General features: G+C 42.4%; 1 protein-coding gene across 1 annotated transcript in view; it reads right to left on the bottom strand.

The window, feature by feature from the left end:
* Window positions 1-2,211: 2,211 nt before the first annotated feature.
* The window catches only part of mrps35 (mitochondrial ribosomal protein S35), a 62,134-nt gene continuing 44,082 nt past the window's right edge, over window positions 2,212-20,263 (bottom strand). The window contains exon 8 of the mRNA XM_068050616.1: window positions 2,212-2,704. Coding sequence (XP_067906717.1) covers window positions 2,426-2,704 — 279 coding nt within the window. The 3' untranslated portion in view covers window positions 2,212-2,425. The remainder of the gene's footprint in view (window positions 2,705-20,263) is intronic.

Raw genomic sequence — 20,263 nt, forward strand, 5'->3', positions numbered from 1 at the left:
GGGAATCTAGAACACAGGGACACAGTCTCAGGATAAGAGGCCGATCATTCAGGACTGAGATGAAGAGAAATTACTTCACTCAAAGGGTTGTGAATCTTTGGAATTCTCTACCCCAGAGGGCTGTGGATGCTCCATCATTGAATACATTTAAGGCTGGGATAGATTTTTGGTCTCACAGGGAATCAAAGGATATGGGGAGCAGGCAGGAAAGTGGAATTGTAGCCCAAGATCAGCCATGATTGTATTGAATGGCGGAGTAGGCTTAATGGGTCATATGGTTTACTTCTGATCCTATTGCTTGTGTTCTTGTGACAGAACATGCACACCATACACAATGTGGTTTTTTTTTAAGGTATGAACCTTCTCTATTTTAAAGCATTACTACTACTAGCCTCACTCCCAGGCATCTTCTAAAAAAAATGACAACTTCAGAAAAGCCAGGCACAAATAGTACTTTGTCCTTAGCAAAGAAATACATTTAGGAGTATGGAAAACTTTCTAATTCATAACGCTTTTCTACTTCTCAAACAGATGAAACTATTAAAACTCATTACATTCAGGTCAACAAAAAGGATTAAGTCTATAACCTGAAGCGTGAAGACATGGGTATTGAAATTTTGAATAGCATCCACTTCCTTTGGTTCTTTGTGATCCAGTTTCCCCCCATAGTTGTTGATTCTGTACACTTCACTGGACTTTAAATCAAGTGTTTCTTGGAGTTAGGCTATGCATTTGAGAGGAGAATATTCTAATCCTAGTTTGAATTTATTGAACAACTGCAGGTTTTGAGGATCTTCTTTACAAACGGAGGAAGCAAAGATCACAATAATGGCATTTCTTTAAGGGGATCCTGAACAGAAAGATTGACCAACTCTTTCACAAGAAATCAACATTAAAAGCTGCAGGAACCTCAAATCTACTGGAAATGCAATGCACCTGTTAATAGTTGCTATTTAAAGAGTGAATTTTATTAATCATGTTCAAAGCTTGCTATACATTAGGTTTGCAATATCCTTGAGTATTCAATAAATCTTATTTGTTTAAAAATAAATTGAAATTCATACCATTATTTTTGTTGTCATTTCTCACTTTCATTTCTTTTATGATCATTTACTTGCTACTATCCATTCCTTCATTTTAATTTGTGACCTTTGAATCCCTGAATGATTAAAAATTAGGTCTTGCCTATATATATATACACACAAGTGACTCTTCCACTTTTTCACCAAAAATCTACCACCTATATATAAGCTCATACCATGGCTTCCCAGAGAAGAACACTTTATTTTAATGAGTGCCGACTGCTCATTTGTTGTGAAAATGCACAAACTCTAGGAAACTGGGAGCTAAGCTGTGGTATGAAGAGTCCCGAATAAACAGAGGAACAGGACGTGGCCAGAGAATGCATGTGGATGCCCTTGAGCTATAAACCAATCGACATACCACTCATTTAGAAGACCACACCCCTAATTTCAAACCCCAATGACTTAAATTTCAACAGCCATAAAATCTTGCACTGATAAAGTACTTACAATGCAGAAAAATTCCCAAGGCAGAAGAAAGAAACAAATCGAGATAAAAGGAATGGATAGTATGCAGTGGCGAGAGTGCACTAAGGTCGAAATAATGGTTTTTGAGAAGGAATTTAAAAGATGGAGAGAGAAGTGGAGGTGGAAAGGTTTAGGAGTCAGTTCCAGTGAGTAAGGCTGAAATTGTTGAAGGCTCTGCTCCCAATGGTAGGCAAAGGGATGGGGGGGTGGTGGCGGGGGTGTGATGTTGCATGGTAGGTCAAGCTCAGAAGACTGAAGAGTACAGGAGGGAATGTAGAGGAGTTTGCAGAAATTAGGTGGAGGGAGGCTGTATGGAGATTTGGAAATGAAAGATGTTCAACTTAATACGCTGCATGGCAGGGTGATGCAACAGAAGGCCAGCAAGGACGTTGGAGAAATCAAGTGTAGAGGTTACAAAGTATGGACGGAGGTTTCGGCAACATAGGGGTCAAGGCGAGCAACATTACAGAGGTGGACGCAAGTGGTCTTGGTGACAGAAAGGAAGTGAGTTTGAAGTTCAGCTTTGGATTGAGCAGGATGGCAAAGTTTTGCATGGTTTGAGTCAGCCAGAATGAGAAGCGATAAAGTTAGTAGCAGGGAAGAGAGTTTGGGGCACAAGTTTAAATTCTAGCCTTATATGTGGGTATACACAGCAATCATATTAACGGAAAGGAAAGGACAAATTTTATTCACAATCAAAACACTTTCAATACAAGCACATTTGTGGAAATAAAAATCAATTTGTTTCGAGATTAGCAATCAACACTTCTCTTTAAACAAGCTTTATTTGAACACCTGTTGCTTCAAGATTTTTGACAATCTGTACAGTGCCAATATACTAATTCAATATAAACTGATCATGTCCTTTTCATTGATCATGCTGCAACCTGCAAATTTAGCAGTTTTTTTACAGATTCTTTGTATTGTAAAATGCTATCTTCCGTTTCCCCCACATTTTTAATATTCACCACAGACTTCTTGTAATCATGGACTACTGGGGAATTAATTACTTCTTCCTTTGGAACTGATGGTAAGTTTTCAGCTTCTTTCATTCTGAAGATTGTGTCCAAGGCATTTTTCTCAGACTGACTGTTCTCCCAAATATATTCATCCATGTCCGCTTCCGTTTTGTTCAATTCCCATACTTCAGTTTTCTGAGAAGAAAAAAAACAGAATAGAATAGCATTTGATGATGGTTTGATTGCATTTTATACAAGGCAGATTAGCTGTTAGGAATTCCAGGCCATGAACAGATTCTGAGAAGCAAAGTATTTCTATTGCAACTAAACAGTTTGAAATACTCATTCCCAGGCATAAACAGCCATTGTGGAATTGCTGCCTGTATTAGCAACCAACTGATTTTCATTTCCATGGCTTATTTTATGCCCAGGCAATGTTGAAATGTACACTGGCCACAAAAACACTGGTCTAGGAGGTGTCTTTTTAGTTCCAACTTGGTAACAGCATCTCAAGTTACTGAATAAAACAATATAGAGGTACTGTAAGACAAGGTCAAATTATAGGTTGAACTAGAAGATTGATTATTCAAAATAAATTAAATTAAAATCAGATCTGTGGTGTGGATGAGATCAATGAACATGCAAATGAACTAAAACCAGAACTACAAGATGTTTTCTTACAATTGATAACAAACATTGTATGAGTGAAGATGAACCTATGGTTGAATTTAAGACCCATGTCAAGTTCTATAAAAGGCCTTTTTTCCTTAGCATTTTATCTATATAAGCTTTTATGTTACAGGCACAAGTTACTACGATGCAGACAGTTTCTGTTACGTTTGCCCAATTCAGTCAGAAACTAATGAGCGGATTTTTTTTTTTTAATTCATTCACGGGATGTAGGCGTCACTGGCCAGGCCAGCATTTATCGCCCATTCCTCATTGCCCTTGAGAAGGTAGTGGTGAGCTGCCTTCTTGAACCGCTGCAGTCCATTTGGGATAGGTATACCCACAGTGCTGTTAGGAAGGGAGTTCCAGGATTTTGACCCAGCGACAGTGAAGGAACAGCAATATAGTTCCAAGTCAGGATGGTGTGTGACTTGGAGGGGAACTTGCAGGCGGTGGTGTTCCCATGTATTTGCTGCCCTTGTCCTTCTAGTTGGTAGAGGTCGTGGGTTTGGAAGGTGCTGTCTAAGGAGCCTTGGTGCATTGCTGCAGTGCATCTTGTAGATGGTATACACTGCTGCCACTGTGCATCAGTGATGGAGGGAGTGAATGTTTGTAGATAGGGTGCCAATCAAGCGGGCTGCTTTGTCCTGGATGGTGTCGAGCTTCTTGAGTGTTGTTGGAGTTGCACCCATCCAGGCAAGTGGAGAGTATTCCATCACACTCTTGACTTGTGCCTTGTAGATGGTGGACAGGCTTTGGGGAGTCAGGAGGTGAGTTACACGCCTCAGGATTCCTATTCTCTACAATTTTGACAATTATGGATTTATTTGCTATGATTGTCTCAGACAATTAAACCAATGTTAAAATTGTTGCTTAAAAGTATTTAAGGTTGAACATTGTCCCTTCAAATTTGGAGGAGATTTTTACACAGATTTTAAACGTTTTTGGAGAGGAAAAGTCAATCAAAGACATTACTGGAATCAAAACATTCAACACTTTTGTTATAATAAAAGCAAAATACTGCAGATGTTGGAAATCTGAAATAAAAACAAGAAATGCAGGAAATACTCAGCAGGTCTGGCAGCATCTGTGGAGAGAGAAGCAGAGTTAACGTTTCAGATCAGTGACCCTTCATCAGAACTGACAAATGTCTTTTGCTAGTTTGCTACTACATGAAATGAGGTTGCAGAGGTAGTGAAGGGAAAGAATACAAAGGAATACTGTACTGCCATTAACTTAAAATGAACATGAGCAACAATATATTTTGTAATAATTAAATAACTTAACACCTTAAGATAAATAATGCTAGAGTGATTGAGGGCATAACAATTACAGAAAGATGGACCCAGAAATTGCTGGAGCAGCAAATCTCACAGCAAGTGCCTTCAGTTGGATTTTTTTTAATCATGCCCTTCAGATTGTGGTATTTTTGCACCACAAACTGCTGGAATTGCAAGCCGATTGTGCAGAGACCCCGTGAGTGTCACATCCAATGGTCTATTTCCTTACCCAATGAACTTTAAGGATTGATAAAGAAACAGAATGAATGACAGAGAAGGAACTGGGGTGACTTCGAGACAAATTAGATACGGGAAAAGAAATAATGAAAGCGGAAGAGAATGGATGAAGAAACATGAAAAGGCAGGCAGGATGGAAAAAAATAAGTTAAAAAAGCTCTAGGAACAATTCACTACAACAACAATTTGTATTTATAGCACCTTTGACATAATAAAATATCCCAAGGCACTTCACAGGAGTGTTATTAAAACAAAATTTGATACCGAACCACATACGGCAATGTTAGGGCAGAAGGTCAAAAGTTTGGTTAAAGAGGTAGGTTTTGAGGACTGTCTTCAAGGAGGAAAGACAGAAAGAGTGTTGGAGGGGTTCAGCGATGGGAATTCAGGAGCTTGGGTCCTATGCAGCTGAAGGCACAACCTCTAATGGTGGAGCAATTAAAATTGGGGATGCTCAAGAGACTAGAATTAGATGAGCGCAGATAGCTCGGAAGGTTGTGGAACTGGAGGAGATGACAGAGATAGGGAGGGGCGAGGCCATGGACGGATTGGAAAACAAGGATGAGAATTTTAAAACTGAAGTGTTGCTCAACGGGGAGACAAAGTGAATCAGCGAGCACAGGGGTGAACAGGACATGGTGTGAATAAGAACACAGCAGCAGAGTTTTAGATCGCCTCAAGTTTATGGAGGGTAGAATGTGAGAGGCCAACCAGGAGATTTTTATTTCTTCGTTCGGGGGATGTGGACGTTGCTGGCTAGGCCAGCATTTATTGCCCATCCCTAATTGCCCTTGAGAATGTGGTGGTGAGCTGCCTTCTTGAACCGATGAAGTCCTTGGGGTGCTGGTAAACCAACAGTACTGTTAGGAAGGGATTCCAGGATTTTGACCCAGCGACCGTGAATGAATGGTGTTCTAGTTCCAAGTCAGGATGGTGTGTGGCTTGGAGGGGACCTTGCAGCTGGTGGTGTTCCCATGCATCTGCTACCCTTGTCCTTCTAGGTGGTAGAGGTCAGGGCTTTGGAAGGTGTTGTCGAAGGAGCCTTGGTGAGTTGCTGCAGCGCATCTTGTAGATGCTGCCACTGTGCGTTGGTGGTGGAGGGAGTGGATGTTGAAGGTGGTGGATGGGGTACCAATCAAGCGGGCTGCATTGTCCTGGATGGTGTTGAGCTTCTCGAGTTATGTTGGAGCTGCACCCATCCAAGCAAGTGGAGAGTATTCCACCACACTCCTGACTTGTGCCTTGTAGATGGTGGACAAGCATTGGGGAGTCAGGAGGTGAGTTAATCGCTGCAGAGTTCCCAGCCCCTGACCTGCTCTTGTAGTTACAGCATTTATGTAGCTGGTCCAGTTCAGTTTCTGGTCAATGGTAACACCCCCCCACGCCCCCAGGATGTTGATAGTGGGGTATTCAGCAATGGTAATGTCATTTAATATCAATAGATTCTCTCTTGTTTGAGATGGTCATTGCCTGGCACTTGTGTGGCTGTAATGAGGGCAGGAGCTGAGTGGCCCTGGCGGAACCCAAACTGAGCGTCACTGAGCAGGTTATTGACGAGCAAGTGCCACTTGATAGCACTGTTGATGACTGCATCCATCACTTTGCTGATGCTCGGGAGTAGACTGATAGGGTGGTAATTGGCCGGGTTGGATTTGTCCTGCTTTTTGTGCACGGGTCATAACATGGCAATTTTCCACATTGCTGGGTAGATGCCAGTGTTGTAGATGTACTGGAACAGCCTGGCTAGGGGCGCGGCAAGTTCTGGAGCAGACGTCTTCAGTACTAATACCGGAATGTTGTCAGGGCCCATAGCCTTTGCAGTATCCAGTGCCTTCAGCCGTTTCTTGATATCACGTGGAATGAATCGAATTGGCTGAAGACTAGCATCTGTGATGCTGGGGACATCAGGAGGATGCCAAGATGGATCATCCACTCGGCACTTCTGGCTGAAGATGGATGCAAATGCTTCAGCCTTGTCTTTTGTACTGATGTGCTGGGCTCCCCCATCATTCACGACTAGATGTGGCAGGACTGCAGAGCTTAGATATGATCCGTTGATTGTGGGATCGCTTAGCCCTGTCTATTGCATATTGCTTCTGCTGTTTGGCACACAAATATTCCTACGATGTATCTTTATCAGGCTGACACCTCATTTTTAGGTAGGCCAGGTGCTGCTCCTGGCATGCCCTCCTGCACTTTTCATTGAATCAGGGTTGGTCCCCTGGCTTGATGGTAATGGTAGAGTGGAGGATATGCCAGGCCACAGATTGTGGTTGAATACAATTCTGCTGCTGCTGATGGCCCACAGTGCCTCATGGATGCCCAGTTTTGAGTTGCTAGATCTGTTCGAAATCTATCCCATTCAGCACAGTGGTAGTGCCACACAGCACGATGGTGGGTACCTTCAGTGTGAATACGGGACTTCGTTTCCACAAGGACATTGCGGTAGTCACTCCTACCAATACTGTCATGGGCATATGCATCTATGACAGGTAGATTGGTGAGGATGAGGTCAAGTAGGTTTTTCCCTCACCAGCTGCCGCAGATCCAGTCGATGTCCTTAAGGACTCGGCCAGATAGGTCAGTAGTGGTGCTACTGAGCCACTCTTGGTGATGGACATTGAAGTCCCCCACCCAGAGTACATTTTGTGCCCTTGCTACCCTCTACTTTTTCCAATTGGTGTTCAACATGGAGAAGTACTGATTCATCAGCCAAGGGGGTACAATAGGTGGTAATCAGTGGGAGTTTTCCTTGCCCATGTTTGACCTGACGCCATGAGACTTCATGGGTCCACAGTCAATGTTGAGGACTCCCAGGGCAACTGCCTCCCGACTATATACCACTGTGCCACCTCCTCTGGTGGGTCTGTCCTGCTGTTGGGACAGGACATTCCCAGGGATGGTGATGGTGGCGTCTGAGACATTGTTTGCCGGGTATGATTCCATGAGTATGACTAAGTCAGGCTATCGCTTGACTCGTCTGTGGGACAGATCTCCCAATTTTGGCACCAGCCCCCAGATGTTAGTAAGGAAGACTTTGCAAGGTCGACAGGTCTGTGTTTGCCTTTGTCATTTCCAGTGACTAGGTCAATGCCGGGTGGTCCATCCGGTTTCATTCCTTTTCTTAGTCTTTGTAGAGGTTTGATACAACTGAGTGGCTTTCGAGGCCATTTCAGAGGGCACTTAAGAGTCAACCACATTGCTGTGGGTCTGTAGTCACATGTAGGCCAGACAAGGTAAAGACGGCAGATTTCTTTCCCTAAAGGACATTAGTGAACAAGGTGGGTTTTTACAACAATCAACAATAGTTTCACGATCACCACTAGACTAGCTTTTTAATTCCAGATTTATTAATTGAATTCAAATTCCACCATCTGCCTTGGTGGGATTTGAACCTGTGTCTTCAGAGCATTAGCCTGGGCTCTGGTTTACTAGTCTAGTGACATTACCACTACGCCACCACCTCCCGTGCACTGGAATAGTCAAGTCTTAAGGTAATAAAGGCAAGGATGAGGGTTCCAGCAGCAAATGAGTTGAGGCAGGGGCAGAGTTGGGCGATATCATGGAGGTGGAAATAGGCAATCTTAGTGATGGCATGGAAATGTGGTCGGGAGCTCTTCTCCAGGTCAAATATAACACCAATGTTCAGCATTAGACAGCTGCCAAGGAGAGGGATGGAGTGGGTGGCTAGGAAACAAAGTTTGTAATGGTTCTGGTCTTCCCAATATTTAATTGGAGGAAATTTATGCTCATTCAGTACCGGATGCTGGACAAGCAGTCTGATAATTTAGTGACAGTGGAGGAGTTGAGAGAGGTAGTGGTGAGGTGGAGCTTGGTGTCGTCAGTGTACATGTTTTGAAGATTTCAATTTTTTTGTATTAAAACTTGGGATTCTATATTTTTAAAAACTGAAAAGAATTTCAGTGGACATTGAGACATCTGGAGACTGCTGAACTTTATGAATGTTTTGAAAGGAAGTTCAACAAAAGTTGAACTGGTAAACAAGGACTGGAAAGCAGGTAATTTCAAGGAAACCAGCAGGGTGTTTGACCCAAGAGCTACCCTTTGTTGTGACAAGAGAGAATTTATGACTTGGCATGTGACTTGTTTCTGGAAGGTATGGGTTAAGCCAGTGGGTTTGGACAAAAGCAGGCAATTGGAATTTGATTTTAGACCAGCCAGGAGATCAGAAGAAGAACCAGACAAGTATTATCCCCTTGCTCTTGAAAAGCAAAAGCTTCTATGAAGTGGTACTGTTGCCTCCTGCATTTTTGAAGAAACCTTGCATCTTTAAAAAGGACTTTTGCATTGAATGTGGAGAACTGACATTTGTTGCTACATCCCTAATGGAAGACCGATGTGGAGCCATCTACAGCTGAAGTTCTTTGGACATCTACCCATCACAGACTGTTCATCAACCTCGCCTGGAAAGACTTTGAGTGGCATCCAACCTGTTCAACTTTGGGACACCTCACTGAACCAAAGAACCTCCTTCCAGACCTTGGCAGTCTAAGTTTTTATTATTCCTTTCATTCCTTTTTAACAGCTGTAAAGTGTAGCTGGATGTATGTGCGTGAGCATGAAGGCTAGGGAAAAAATAAGGAGCTTTAATATCTCAATTCATATATAGATTTACTTCATTATTGGTTAAGACTTGGTTTTATAATAAATGGTTAATTTTGTTGTTGATTAAAGAAACCTGGTTGGTGTGCTTTATTCAGGGACAAATAGAGTATCTAATTAACTTTCGGTGAGTGGGAAAATTTATTGATATGCTGTGATCTGCGGAGAAGTGGGACTGAATTGAGAGTGTACTCCTCCTGCCTTGGTCGTAACAAAGTGAAAACTAATGTCGTGTTTTTGGATAATGTTACCAAGAGGCAGCCTGTGGATGACAAGGATAAATTCTCGGGGGAATATCAGAAGTAACGGTGCGGAAGCTGGATGAGAAGCCATTGCAGATGATACTTTGGCTACGATTAGATAGATACAAATGGAACAAGCAGAGTGCAGACCCACCCAGCTGGACGACAGTGCAGAGGAATTGGAGGAGGATGTTATGGTCAATCGTATCAAAGGCCACTCAGTTCTAAAAGGACAAGCAGGGATAGCTTACCTGTATCACAGTAATATAGGATGTCATTTGTGACTTTGATAAGAGCCGTTTCTGGACTGTAGCAAGGGTGGAAATCTGATTGGAGGGATTCAAACATGGCTTTCTTGGAAAGATGGGTACAAATTTGGGAGGCTACATTCTAGGACTTGGGAGAGGAAAGGGAGATTGGAGATGGGGGCAGTTGGAGATAGTATGCAAGAACGGTGAGGTCAAGGGTTGATTTTTTTGAGGAGGAATGTGATTCCAACAGCTTTGAAGGAGAGAGGGACAGTACCTGAGGGGAGAGAACTGTTAATAATATCAGCTAACATGGGGACCAGGAAGAAATGTTGCGTGGTCAGCAGTTTAGTTGAAATAGGGTTGAGGGAGCAGGAGATCTCATGGACAAGAGGAGCTTGAAGAGGGCATATGGGGAAATAGGAGAGCAACTAGAGTAAGATGCTAGCTCAGGGATAGGGCACGGGGGTACTTTAGAGTTCAATGAAGTCCATGAGCTCCTCGCACGTTGTTGGTGGTGAAGGTGGATGAGACAGGGGAGAGAGGGTTTAAGAAGTCAGTGTGCAGTAGAGAAAAGAAGACGGGGTTATCTTTACATTCCAGGATGATCCTGTAGTAATCAGCAGTTTTAGCAGACAAGAGGAGGACCCAATAATGCTTCATGTGGTCTAGCCAGATCTGGTGGTGAATAGCTAAACCAGTTGTTCACCATATCCCAAGTCTTCGTCCCTTGGACTTAAGGGAGCAGAGTTGAGGGCTGTACTGGGGACCAGAGTGAGAGAGAGAAATAGTTTTAGTGGGGATTCTGGCATCAAAGGTGAGGGTTTGTGTGTGCACATCAGTAGCTGCATGAATGTCCTGGTGAATGGAAGGCCAAAGGCTGGACAGTTGAGACCATCTGCAAGAGTAAGTTTCCACAGTTTCATTCACCCCTTTCTGGGCATCCAAGGTTGAGTGGCATGTCAGGACCATATATCACATCATTAACAGGATCCTTATGATACGAATTACCAGTCTCAAATGGCTGTCGGTGTGATTAATCCATATTAATAGTGCAATTTCATGAACACAGGGGGAAGGTTCACGGTGAGGTGCATTGTTTTGGCGTGGCACATATCGTCCAGCAATTTGTGGCGAATCAAAACCGACAGCATAATCGCTTCTTTGCCACAAGTAGCCACATTGAAGGTTCAATATTTAAAAAAAAAAGCAACCATTGTATTTTCTGTTAAATTGCCAACTAAGTAAGGCTTACTGAGTAGCAATCAGGTGCTAGTTCTGAAGAAGGGTCACTGACCTGAAACGTTAACTCTGCTTCTCTCTCCACAGATGCTGCCAGACCTGCTGAGTATTTCCAGCATTTCTTGTTTTTATTTCAGATTTCCAGCATCCTCAGTATTTTGCTTTTAATTAAATCAGTGTCTCCTTGTCCTTGTACCATCAGTTAATGGGACCAGCTTTTCTTTGTCCACCTTATCTAAACCTGTCATAATCTTGTACACCTCTATTAAATTTCCCCTTAATATCCTCTGCTCCAAGGAGAACAACCCCAACTTCTCCAATTCCCTCATCTCTGGAACCATTTTGGTAAATCTCTTCAGCACCCTCTCAAGGACCTTCACATCCTTCCTAAAGTGTGGTGACCAGAACTGGGCACAATACTCTAGCTGTGGCTGTACCAGAGCTTTATAAAGGTTCAGCATAACTTCCCTGCTTTTGTAGCATTCATAACAAGATGGATGAAAAAATAGCACAAATAGAAATAAATGGGTATGAAATAATAGCCATTACAGAGACGTAATTGGAGGGTGAACAAGGCTGGAAACGAAATATTCAAGGGTATTTAACATTTTGGAATGATAGGAAGAAAGGAAAAGGAGGCGGGATAGCTCTGTTAATAAAGGATGAGATCAGTACAGAAGCGAGAAATGACCTTGGCTCGGAAGTTCAAAATGTAGAATCAGTTTGGGTGGAGATAAATAACAAAGGAAAGAAGTCACTGGTGGGAGTAATTTATAGGCCCTCCAACAATAGCTATACTGTAGGACAGAATACAAATCAAAAAATAATGGGGGCTTGAAAGAAAGGTAGTGCAATAATCATGAGTGATTTTAATTTTCATATAGATTGGATAAATCAAGTTGGCAAAGGTAGCCTGGAGGACAAGTTCATAGAATGTATTAGACAGTTTCTTAGAAGAATATGTTCTGGAACCAACCCGGGAGCAGGTTATTTTAGACCTGGTAATGTGCAATGAGATAGGATTAATAAATGACCTCATAGTAAAGGATTCTCTAGGCAAGAGTGATCCTAACATTTTAGAATTTCACATTCAGTTTGAAGGTGAGAAGTTTGGGTCTGAAACTAGTGTCTTAAACTTAAATAAACGCAATTACAAGGGTATGAAGACAGAGCTGACTAAATTGGACTGGAAAAATAAGTTAAAAGGTAAGATGGAAGATAAGCAGTGGCACATATTTTTCATAACTCTCAACAAAGATATATTACATTGAGAAAGAAAGACTCTACAAGGACGCACCATCTATGACTTACTAAGGAAGTTAAGGATGGTATCAAATTGAAAGAAAAGGCTTACAATACTGCAAAGATTAGTGGTAGGATAGAAGATTGGGAACATTTTAGAAACCAGCAAAGGATGGTTAAGAAAATAACAAAGAAGGAGAAATTAGAGCATGAAGTAAACTAGCAAGAAATATAAAAACAGACAGTAAAAGCTTCTATAACAATATAAAAAGAGAGGAGCTAAAGTAAGTGTTGGTCCCTTACAGGATGAGACTGGGGAATTAATAGTGAGAAACAAGGAAAGGTTGAACAAGTATTTTGTATCTGTCTTCATTGTAGAAGACATCAAAAGCATCCCAAGAAAAACAGAAAATCTAGAGGCAAAAAGGAGGGAGGAACTTAAAACAATTACTGTCACTTGAAAAAAAGTACTACGAAAACTAATGGGACTAAAGGCTGACAAGTCCCCTGGACCTGATGGCCTACATCCTAAGGTCTTAAGAGAAGTGGCTACAGAGATAGCAGATGCATTGGTTGCAATCTTCCAAAATTCCCCAGATTCTGGAAAGGTCCCGATGGATTAGAGAACCACAAATGTAACGCATCTATTCAAGAAAGGGGGTGGGGCGGAGACAGAAAGCAGGAAACTATAGGCCTGTTAGCCTAACATCTGGATTTGGGAAAATGCTAGAATCCATTATTAAGGAGTCAGTAGCAGGACATTTAGAAAATCATAATCAGGCAGAGTCAACATGGTTTTATGAAAGGGAAATAGTGTTTGACAAATTTATTAGAGTTCTTCAGAATGTAACAAGCAGGATGCATAAACAGGAACCAGTAGATGTAGTGTATTTACATTTCCAAAAGGCATCTGATAAGGTGCCACATAAAAGGTTACTACAGAAAATAAGAGCTCATGGTGTTGGGGGTAATATATTAGCATGGATAGAGGATTGGCTAACTAACAGGAAACAGAGTCAGGATAAGTGAGACATTTTCAGGTTGGCAAACTGTAACTAGTGCAATGCCACAAGGATCAGTGCTGGGGCTTCAATTATTTACGATCTATATTAATGACTTGGATGAAAGGACCAAGTGTATTGTAGCCAAATTTGCAAACGATATAAAGATAGGTATGAAAGCAATTGTGAGGAGGACACAAAGTGTCTGCAAAGAGACATAGACAGGTTAAGTGTGTGGGCAAAAATTTGGCAGATGGAGTATAATGTGGGAAAATGTGAGGTTGTCCACTTTGACAGGAAGAATAGAAAAACATTATTTACATGCAGAGACAGCAGAATGCTGCAGTACAGAGAAATCTGGGTGTCCTTGTACATGAATCACAAAAAGTTAGCACGTTGTTTGATTTCAATGCCAGTGTGATGCTAGGTATATAGGATGTACGTCCCAAAGACTGGCGGATCGTAACAAACAACACGTCCCTTCCACTGTTTGCAATGGGCAAGGTACAGGCCGTACCCGACCAGCCCGTGCTTGCAAAACACAAAACACATTGTCCAACATTAGATGCGATTCTGCGACTGGACAACATTTGTTAAATAATCCTCAGTGTGCTAAGAATTACCAATCAGAGTTCACTTGCCAACCAATCATGACTCTCCTCTCATACAGTATAAAGTCGTCATTTTCCCTTACATTGGTATTCTTGCGGATTGTCCTGATGAGTGCAAGACGAAAGGCTTTGACCGCATGTCTCTGTTCTTGAGCAATACTCAAGTTCTGTACTACCAAACGACTAATCATTTAAATATATCAAACAAAGCAGTGCTCCTAGCACTAACCACCATCCTCCAGTCTGAAAAACAACCATTTACTACAATTTACTGTTTTCTGCCCTTAAACCAATTTTTTAATCACTGATATTGACCCTAAATTTTGTTAACCAGCCTTTTATGTGGCACTTTGTCAAATGCTTTCTTAAAACCACATAGACAACATCCATTGCATTCCCTTCTCTGTTACTTCACCAAAAAATTCAATTAGATTAATCGTAATCTGCCTTTTACAAATCCATGCTGGCTCCCCTCAAAAAGCACGGCAAGAGATTCGAGGCTGGATAGAAAGGAGTGGGAGCAGAGCAGAGATTCAAAAAGCGCGCCAGGTGATCGGAGGCTGGATATAAAGGAGCGGGAGCAGAATGAAGAATGAAAATGGTGTGCCAGGAGATCGGAGGCTGAATATAAAGGAGCGGGAACCAAATCAAACAGAGGAGAAATCAAAAAGAGATGTCAGAGTTGCACCACAATCAACAGAGAAAGCAGGGAAACAGAATGCAGACCAGTGAGCACACAGGTAAGCTTTTAATTTAATCTAAATTAGTCAACTATAAAATAAGACAATTGATTCATTAGTATAAAAACTAAAAACAAAAGCCGATTTATTATATAATTAAAATCAGTGCTCAATTAATCAGATATAGGGGATAAAGTTAATAATCAAATAACAGGAGATAGGAGCACTAAAGATTTCAAAATTTTTCAGTAAATTAAAATCTAGGGGGTTTTACATAAGCGTTAACTACAAATATTTTAGTTAACCTCCCTATAAAATAAAGTGACATTAGCACAGGAAAAGGGGCTTATTGGTGAGTTTAAGTACGAAGTTTAATCGTCTAATAAACAGAGGCAAGGCAGGGCAGCTCAGACCCATGGAGTGCGCATCCTGCGCCATGTAGGAACTCCAAGATGCTTCTCATCTCCTGCACAACCACATATGCAGGATGTGTCGTCAGCTGCAGCAGCTCAAGCTCTGGGACATAGACAAGCTGGTCAAATGGGCAGACAAGTGGCAGGTGAAATTTAATGCAGAGAAGTGTGAAGTGATTTATTCTGGTAGGAAGACCTAGGCGAGGCAATAGAAATTAAAGGGCACTATTCTAAAGCGGGTGTAGGAGCAGAGGGACCTGGGGGTATATGTGCACATATCACTGAAGATTGCAGGGCAGGTTGAGAAAGCAGTTAATAAAGCACATGGGATCCTGATCTATATAAATAGGGGCATAAGAGTACAAGAACAGGGAAGTTATGATAAACCTGTATAAAACACTGGTTTGACCTCACCTGGAGTATTGTGTCCAGTTCTGGGGACCGTACTTTAGGAAGCATGTTAAGGCATGAGAAAGGGTGCAGAAAGATTCACAAGAATGGTTCCAGGAATAACAGACTTCGGTTACGTGGATAGTTGGAAAAGCTGGGGCTGTTCGCCTTAGAGGAGAAGATTAAGAGATTTGATAGAGGTGTTCAAAATTTTGAGGGGTCTGGACAGAGTAGATAGGGAGAAAACGTTCCCATTGGCAGAAGGATCCAGAACCAGAGGACAATGATTTAAGGTAATTGACAAAAGAAGCAATGGTGACATGAGGAAAAACTTTTTTTTACACAGCGAGTGGTTAGGATTTGGAATGCACTGTCTGAGAATGTAGTGTAGGCAGATTCAATTGAGGCCTTCAAAAGAGAATTGGATAATTATCTGAAGAGAAAAAAAATTGCACGGTTATGGGGAAAAAGGCAAGGGAGTGGAACTAGTTGAGTTGCTCTTGCAGAGAGCCGGCACAGACAAGATGGGTGAAATGGCCTCCTTCTGTGCTGTAATTATTCTATGATTTTAATGAACTCAAACTTCACCAAATACATGTGATCTTTTCCCCCTGATTATTGTTTCTAAAACCATACCCACCACAGATATTAAACTGACCTGCCTAGGAATGTCCTTACACCCTTTCTTGAATAAGCATGTCATATTTGCCACTCTCCAACTCTCTGGCATCTCTCCCATATCTAGAGAAAACTGGAAGATTATTGCAAGCCCTTCCATTATTCCACTCCCACTTCCTTATGCAACCTGGGATGCAAGCTCTCTGGAACAGGCAACTTACCACTCTAAGCATAGCCAGCCTGCCCAGTACATCCTGCCTATCAATCCCTCCGTGGATCGCCACCTTGACATGGGAGAGGCTTGTGCGCTCCAACAATCCCTTAAGCGATACTATCAGGAGCTCCTTGCTCCTGGTAGGGTCACTCATGGTTTCAAGGTCAGAGGGAAGTGCCAAAGTGTGCTCCAAAAAGTCCTCAATAGCAGAAAAGGCGAAGGAAGCCCATGCATCTCACTGGCTACGGAGGTGGAAGAAGGCTGCATAGGCAAGGTGGTCCCAATCATTGTGGTTCAACATGTCAATGAAATCTGACCACCAATCCGCCAAGATCGTGAGGGCAATGACGGCGCCCCAAGGTCCCCATGTTAAACAAAGTCACGCACAACTTCTACCAGGGTTCATTTGCCAAGTCCTGTGGCGTTGGAGAATTGGCAATGGGGACAGGGCTGTGAACCTGGGAGCCCCTAGTCAAGAATCTGCACACAGGCAACAGATGCACGAAGGTCGTTAGACACCTGTGTTTGGACAGAGGTGTCTTTGGGCAGCAGTATCTGTGACTGAACAGTCCTCGTCAGAATACCCTTTGATCACCCCAAATGGGGAGGGGACTAGAAAAGGTGCCCCAAAAATAGGCTCTCTCACTTTCTCCTGGCTGAGGAACTATACCCTGCAGGATCACCATAATCGTGGTCAAAGAAAGAAAACTTAAAATTTTACAAGTTGGAGTGTCAGAACACTCATAGATAATCTCAAGAGTGACCGTCCAGAAAGTCAATCACATCACGTGAGCTATCAAGACTCCAACTTGACATCACTGCCCTCAGTGAGACCCGCCTCCCTGGGAAGGGGCAGCTGAAGGAACAAACAGGAGGATACTCCTTCTACTGGAAAGCAAAGGCTGACAGTGACCCTTGAGTTCATGGAGTTGGTTTCGCCATCTGAAATAGGATCTTGGATGCACTGCCAGAACTCCCCAACTGCCTAAATGAAAGACTCATGACACCTCACCTGCAGCTCAGCCATATCAATATGCCTATCCATTTTCACCCCATCCAATCCCTCTCCAACCTCCACTTCTACCGATATTTGTCAGCATCCTCTTCCTTAGTAACGCAGATCGGTAGTGGTCGACAAATGTTTTTGCGAATGGAAAGCGGTTTCATATGGCATTCCACAGAGTTCAGCATTGGGTCCCTTGCTGTTTGTGGTATATATTAATGATTTGGAGTTAAATGTGGGAGGCATAATTGGGAAATTTGCAAATGACACAAAAATTGGCTGTGTAGTTGAAAAGTGAAGAGGATAGCTGTAGACTCCAGAATGATATCAATGGTTTGGTTGAGTGGACGGAAAAGTGGCAAATGGAATTCAATCCAGAGAAGGGTGAGGTAATACATTTGGGGAGGGCAAATAAAGCGAGGGAATACACAATAAATGGAAGGATATTGAGAGGGTAGAAGAAGTGAGAGACCTTGGAGTGCATGTCCACACATCCATGAAGGTGGTAGGACAGGTAGATAAAGCCATATGGAATGCTTTCCTTTATAGGCTGAGGTGTAGAATACAAAAGCAGGGATGTAATGCTGGAACATGTCATGGAAGTGTTTTTTTTTTCTGTTTAAAAATTAAGGGGGGGGTCTGTGCGCCGTTAAGACTGAGAAGTTTTTATTTTCTCTGGGAACAGTGTGTGCAAGCTGAAAGCCTGTTTCTAAGCAACAGCGAGAGGTCACATGCTGTATTGTATCTGTTTGCGTGTAAGGCTGCCTAGAACTGGTTTGATCTGGCAGACTAACAAAGCGTGCTCTCCTTGAAGGAAGGATTAGTCTCTCTCTCAGCAGAAAATCAACATTGGCCTACAGGCTGTGTTTCGTCTAAAGAGTAAACGACCACAGAAAGGAATCTTTGCATTGTTGGAGGTAGAAAATTCCTTTTTACTTCCAGTCTCTGAGAAGTCTCCATCTCAGGATGACTTGCTGTTGTCTTTTGTGTTTCTGGGAGTTCTGGACACTCAGTAAAGTTTCTACTGGTTGACTGCTAATTCAAAATCCAAACAGATCTGTTGTTATACTTCCTGTTGGAAGATCTGTGTGACGCCTACTGCAGTCAAAGTGCCGTGAACGCCTATCCATTACAGACCTTTCATCAACTTTGCCTGGAGACTTCGAGTGGCATCTGACTATTCGACTCTGGTACACCTCACTGATCCAGGAAAGTAACCAAACAGGACTTACAACCCAGCTATTTATTTATTTCTAAGAAAGAGCTCTAATTTAAAACATCATTTTTAAAACCAGTTAACTGTCGGTTTTGAATGTATGTTTGTGTGCATGAAGGTTCGGAGGAATAAGAAGTTACAAAGTCTTTTCAGACATAGATTTATCTCAATATTGTTTAAGATTTAATATATTTATAAATAGTTAATTTGTTGTTGTTTAAAGATACCTGGTTTGGTGCGTTTATTCTGGGGGGTTAATAAAATATTTAATTTGACTAATTTCCGGTAGATGGGAAACTTTAATAATATGCCGTGACCTGTGGAGTAATGGGATTGAATTGACAGCGTATTACTCCCGCCTTGGTCGTAACAAACTGTATAAAATGCTGTTCAGGTCACAGCTGGAGTATGGCGTACAGTTCTGGTCACCACATTACAGGAAGGACACAATTGCTCTGGAGAGAGTACAGAGGAGATTTACAAGAATGTTGCCAGGGCTTGAAAGTTGCAGCTATGAGGATAGATTGGATCAGCTAGGGTCGTTTCCCTTAGAACACAGGAGGCTAAGGGGTGACTTAATTGAGGTGCACAAAATTATGAGGGGCCTAGATAGAGTAGACAGGAAGGACCTGTTTCCCATAGCGGAGAGGTCAATTACCAAGGGGTACAGATTTAAGGTGATTGGTAGAAGGATTAGAGGGGACATGAGGTAAAACTTTTTCACCGAGAGGGTGAAGGGTGTCTGGAACTCACTGCCCGGATTGGCGGTAGAGGCAGAAACCCTCAGCTCTTTTAAAAGGTACCTGGACATGCACCTGAAGTGCTGTATCCCGCAAGGCTACGGACCAGGTGCTGGAAGGTGGAATTAGATTGGGCAGCTAGTTTTTCCAACCGGCGCAGACACGATGGGTGGAATGGCCTCCTTCAGTGCCGTAACTTTTCTATGGTTTTATGGTTCCAGATACGAAGTACTCATTTTATACATTTAAGCATTTTAGCCTTGCCTTGTACCTCTAAGGATATTATTGTCCCTAATAGGCCACACCCCACTTCTTACTATCCCCTTACTATTTACATGCCGGTGGAAGACTCTTGTGTTCCCTTTTATGTTAAATGCTATTCTATTCTCACATTCTCTCTTTGCCAGTCTTATTTTCCTCTTCACTTCCCCTCTCAACTTATAGTATCTGGCCTGGTTCTCACTTGAAGAATTCACCTGACATGCATCATACACCCTCTTTTTTAGTTTCATCATATTCTCTATCTCCCTCGTCATCCAAGGAGCCCTGGCTTTGGTTCCCTTACCTTTCGGCCTTGTTGGAATGTACTTAGCTTGTACCCGAAACATCTCTTCCTTAAAAATCACCCATTGTCCCATTATCGCTTTTCCTGTCAAACTTTGGTTACATTTTACCCTGGCTAGATCCCCTTTCATCCTATTGAAGTTAGCCCTCTTCCAATTTAGAAGTTCTAGAACACAAGAAATATGAGCGGAGTAGACCAAATGGCCCATCGAGCCTGCTCCACCATTCAAAATGATCATGGCTGATCTTGGGCTTCAATTCCAATTTCCTACCCACTCCCCATATCCCTCGATTCCCTGCGAGACCAAAAATCTGTCTATCCCAGCCTTAAATGTATTCAATGATGGAGCATCCACAGCCCTCTGGGGTAGAGAATTCCAAAGATTCACAACCCTTTGAATGAATTAATTTCTCATCACAGTTTTGAATGATTGACCCCTTATTCTGAGACTGTGTCCCTGTGTTCTAGATTCCCTGACCAATGGGAACAATCTCTCAGCTTTGACCCTATCAAGCCCTTT

This window comes from Heterodontus francisci, chromosome 18 (assembly GCF_036365525.1).
Source record: "Heterodontus francisci isolate sHetFra1 chromosome 18, sHetFra1.hap1, whole genome shotgun sequence".
Taxonomy (NCBI): Eukaryota; Metazoa; Chordata; class Chondrichthyes; order Heterodontiformes; family Heterodontidae; genus Heterodontus; species Heterodontus francisci.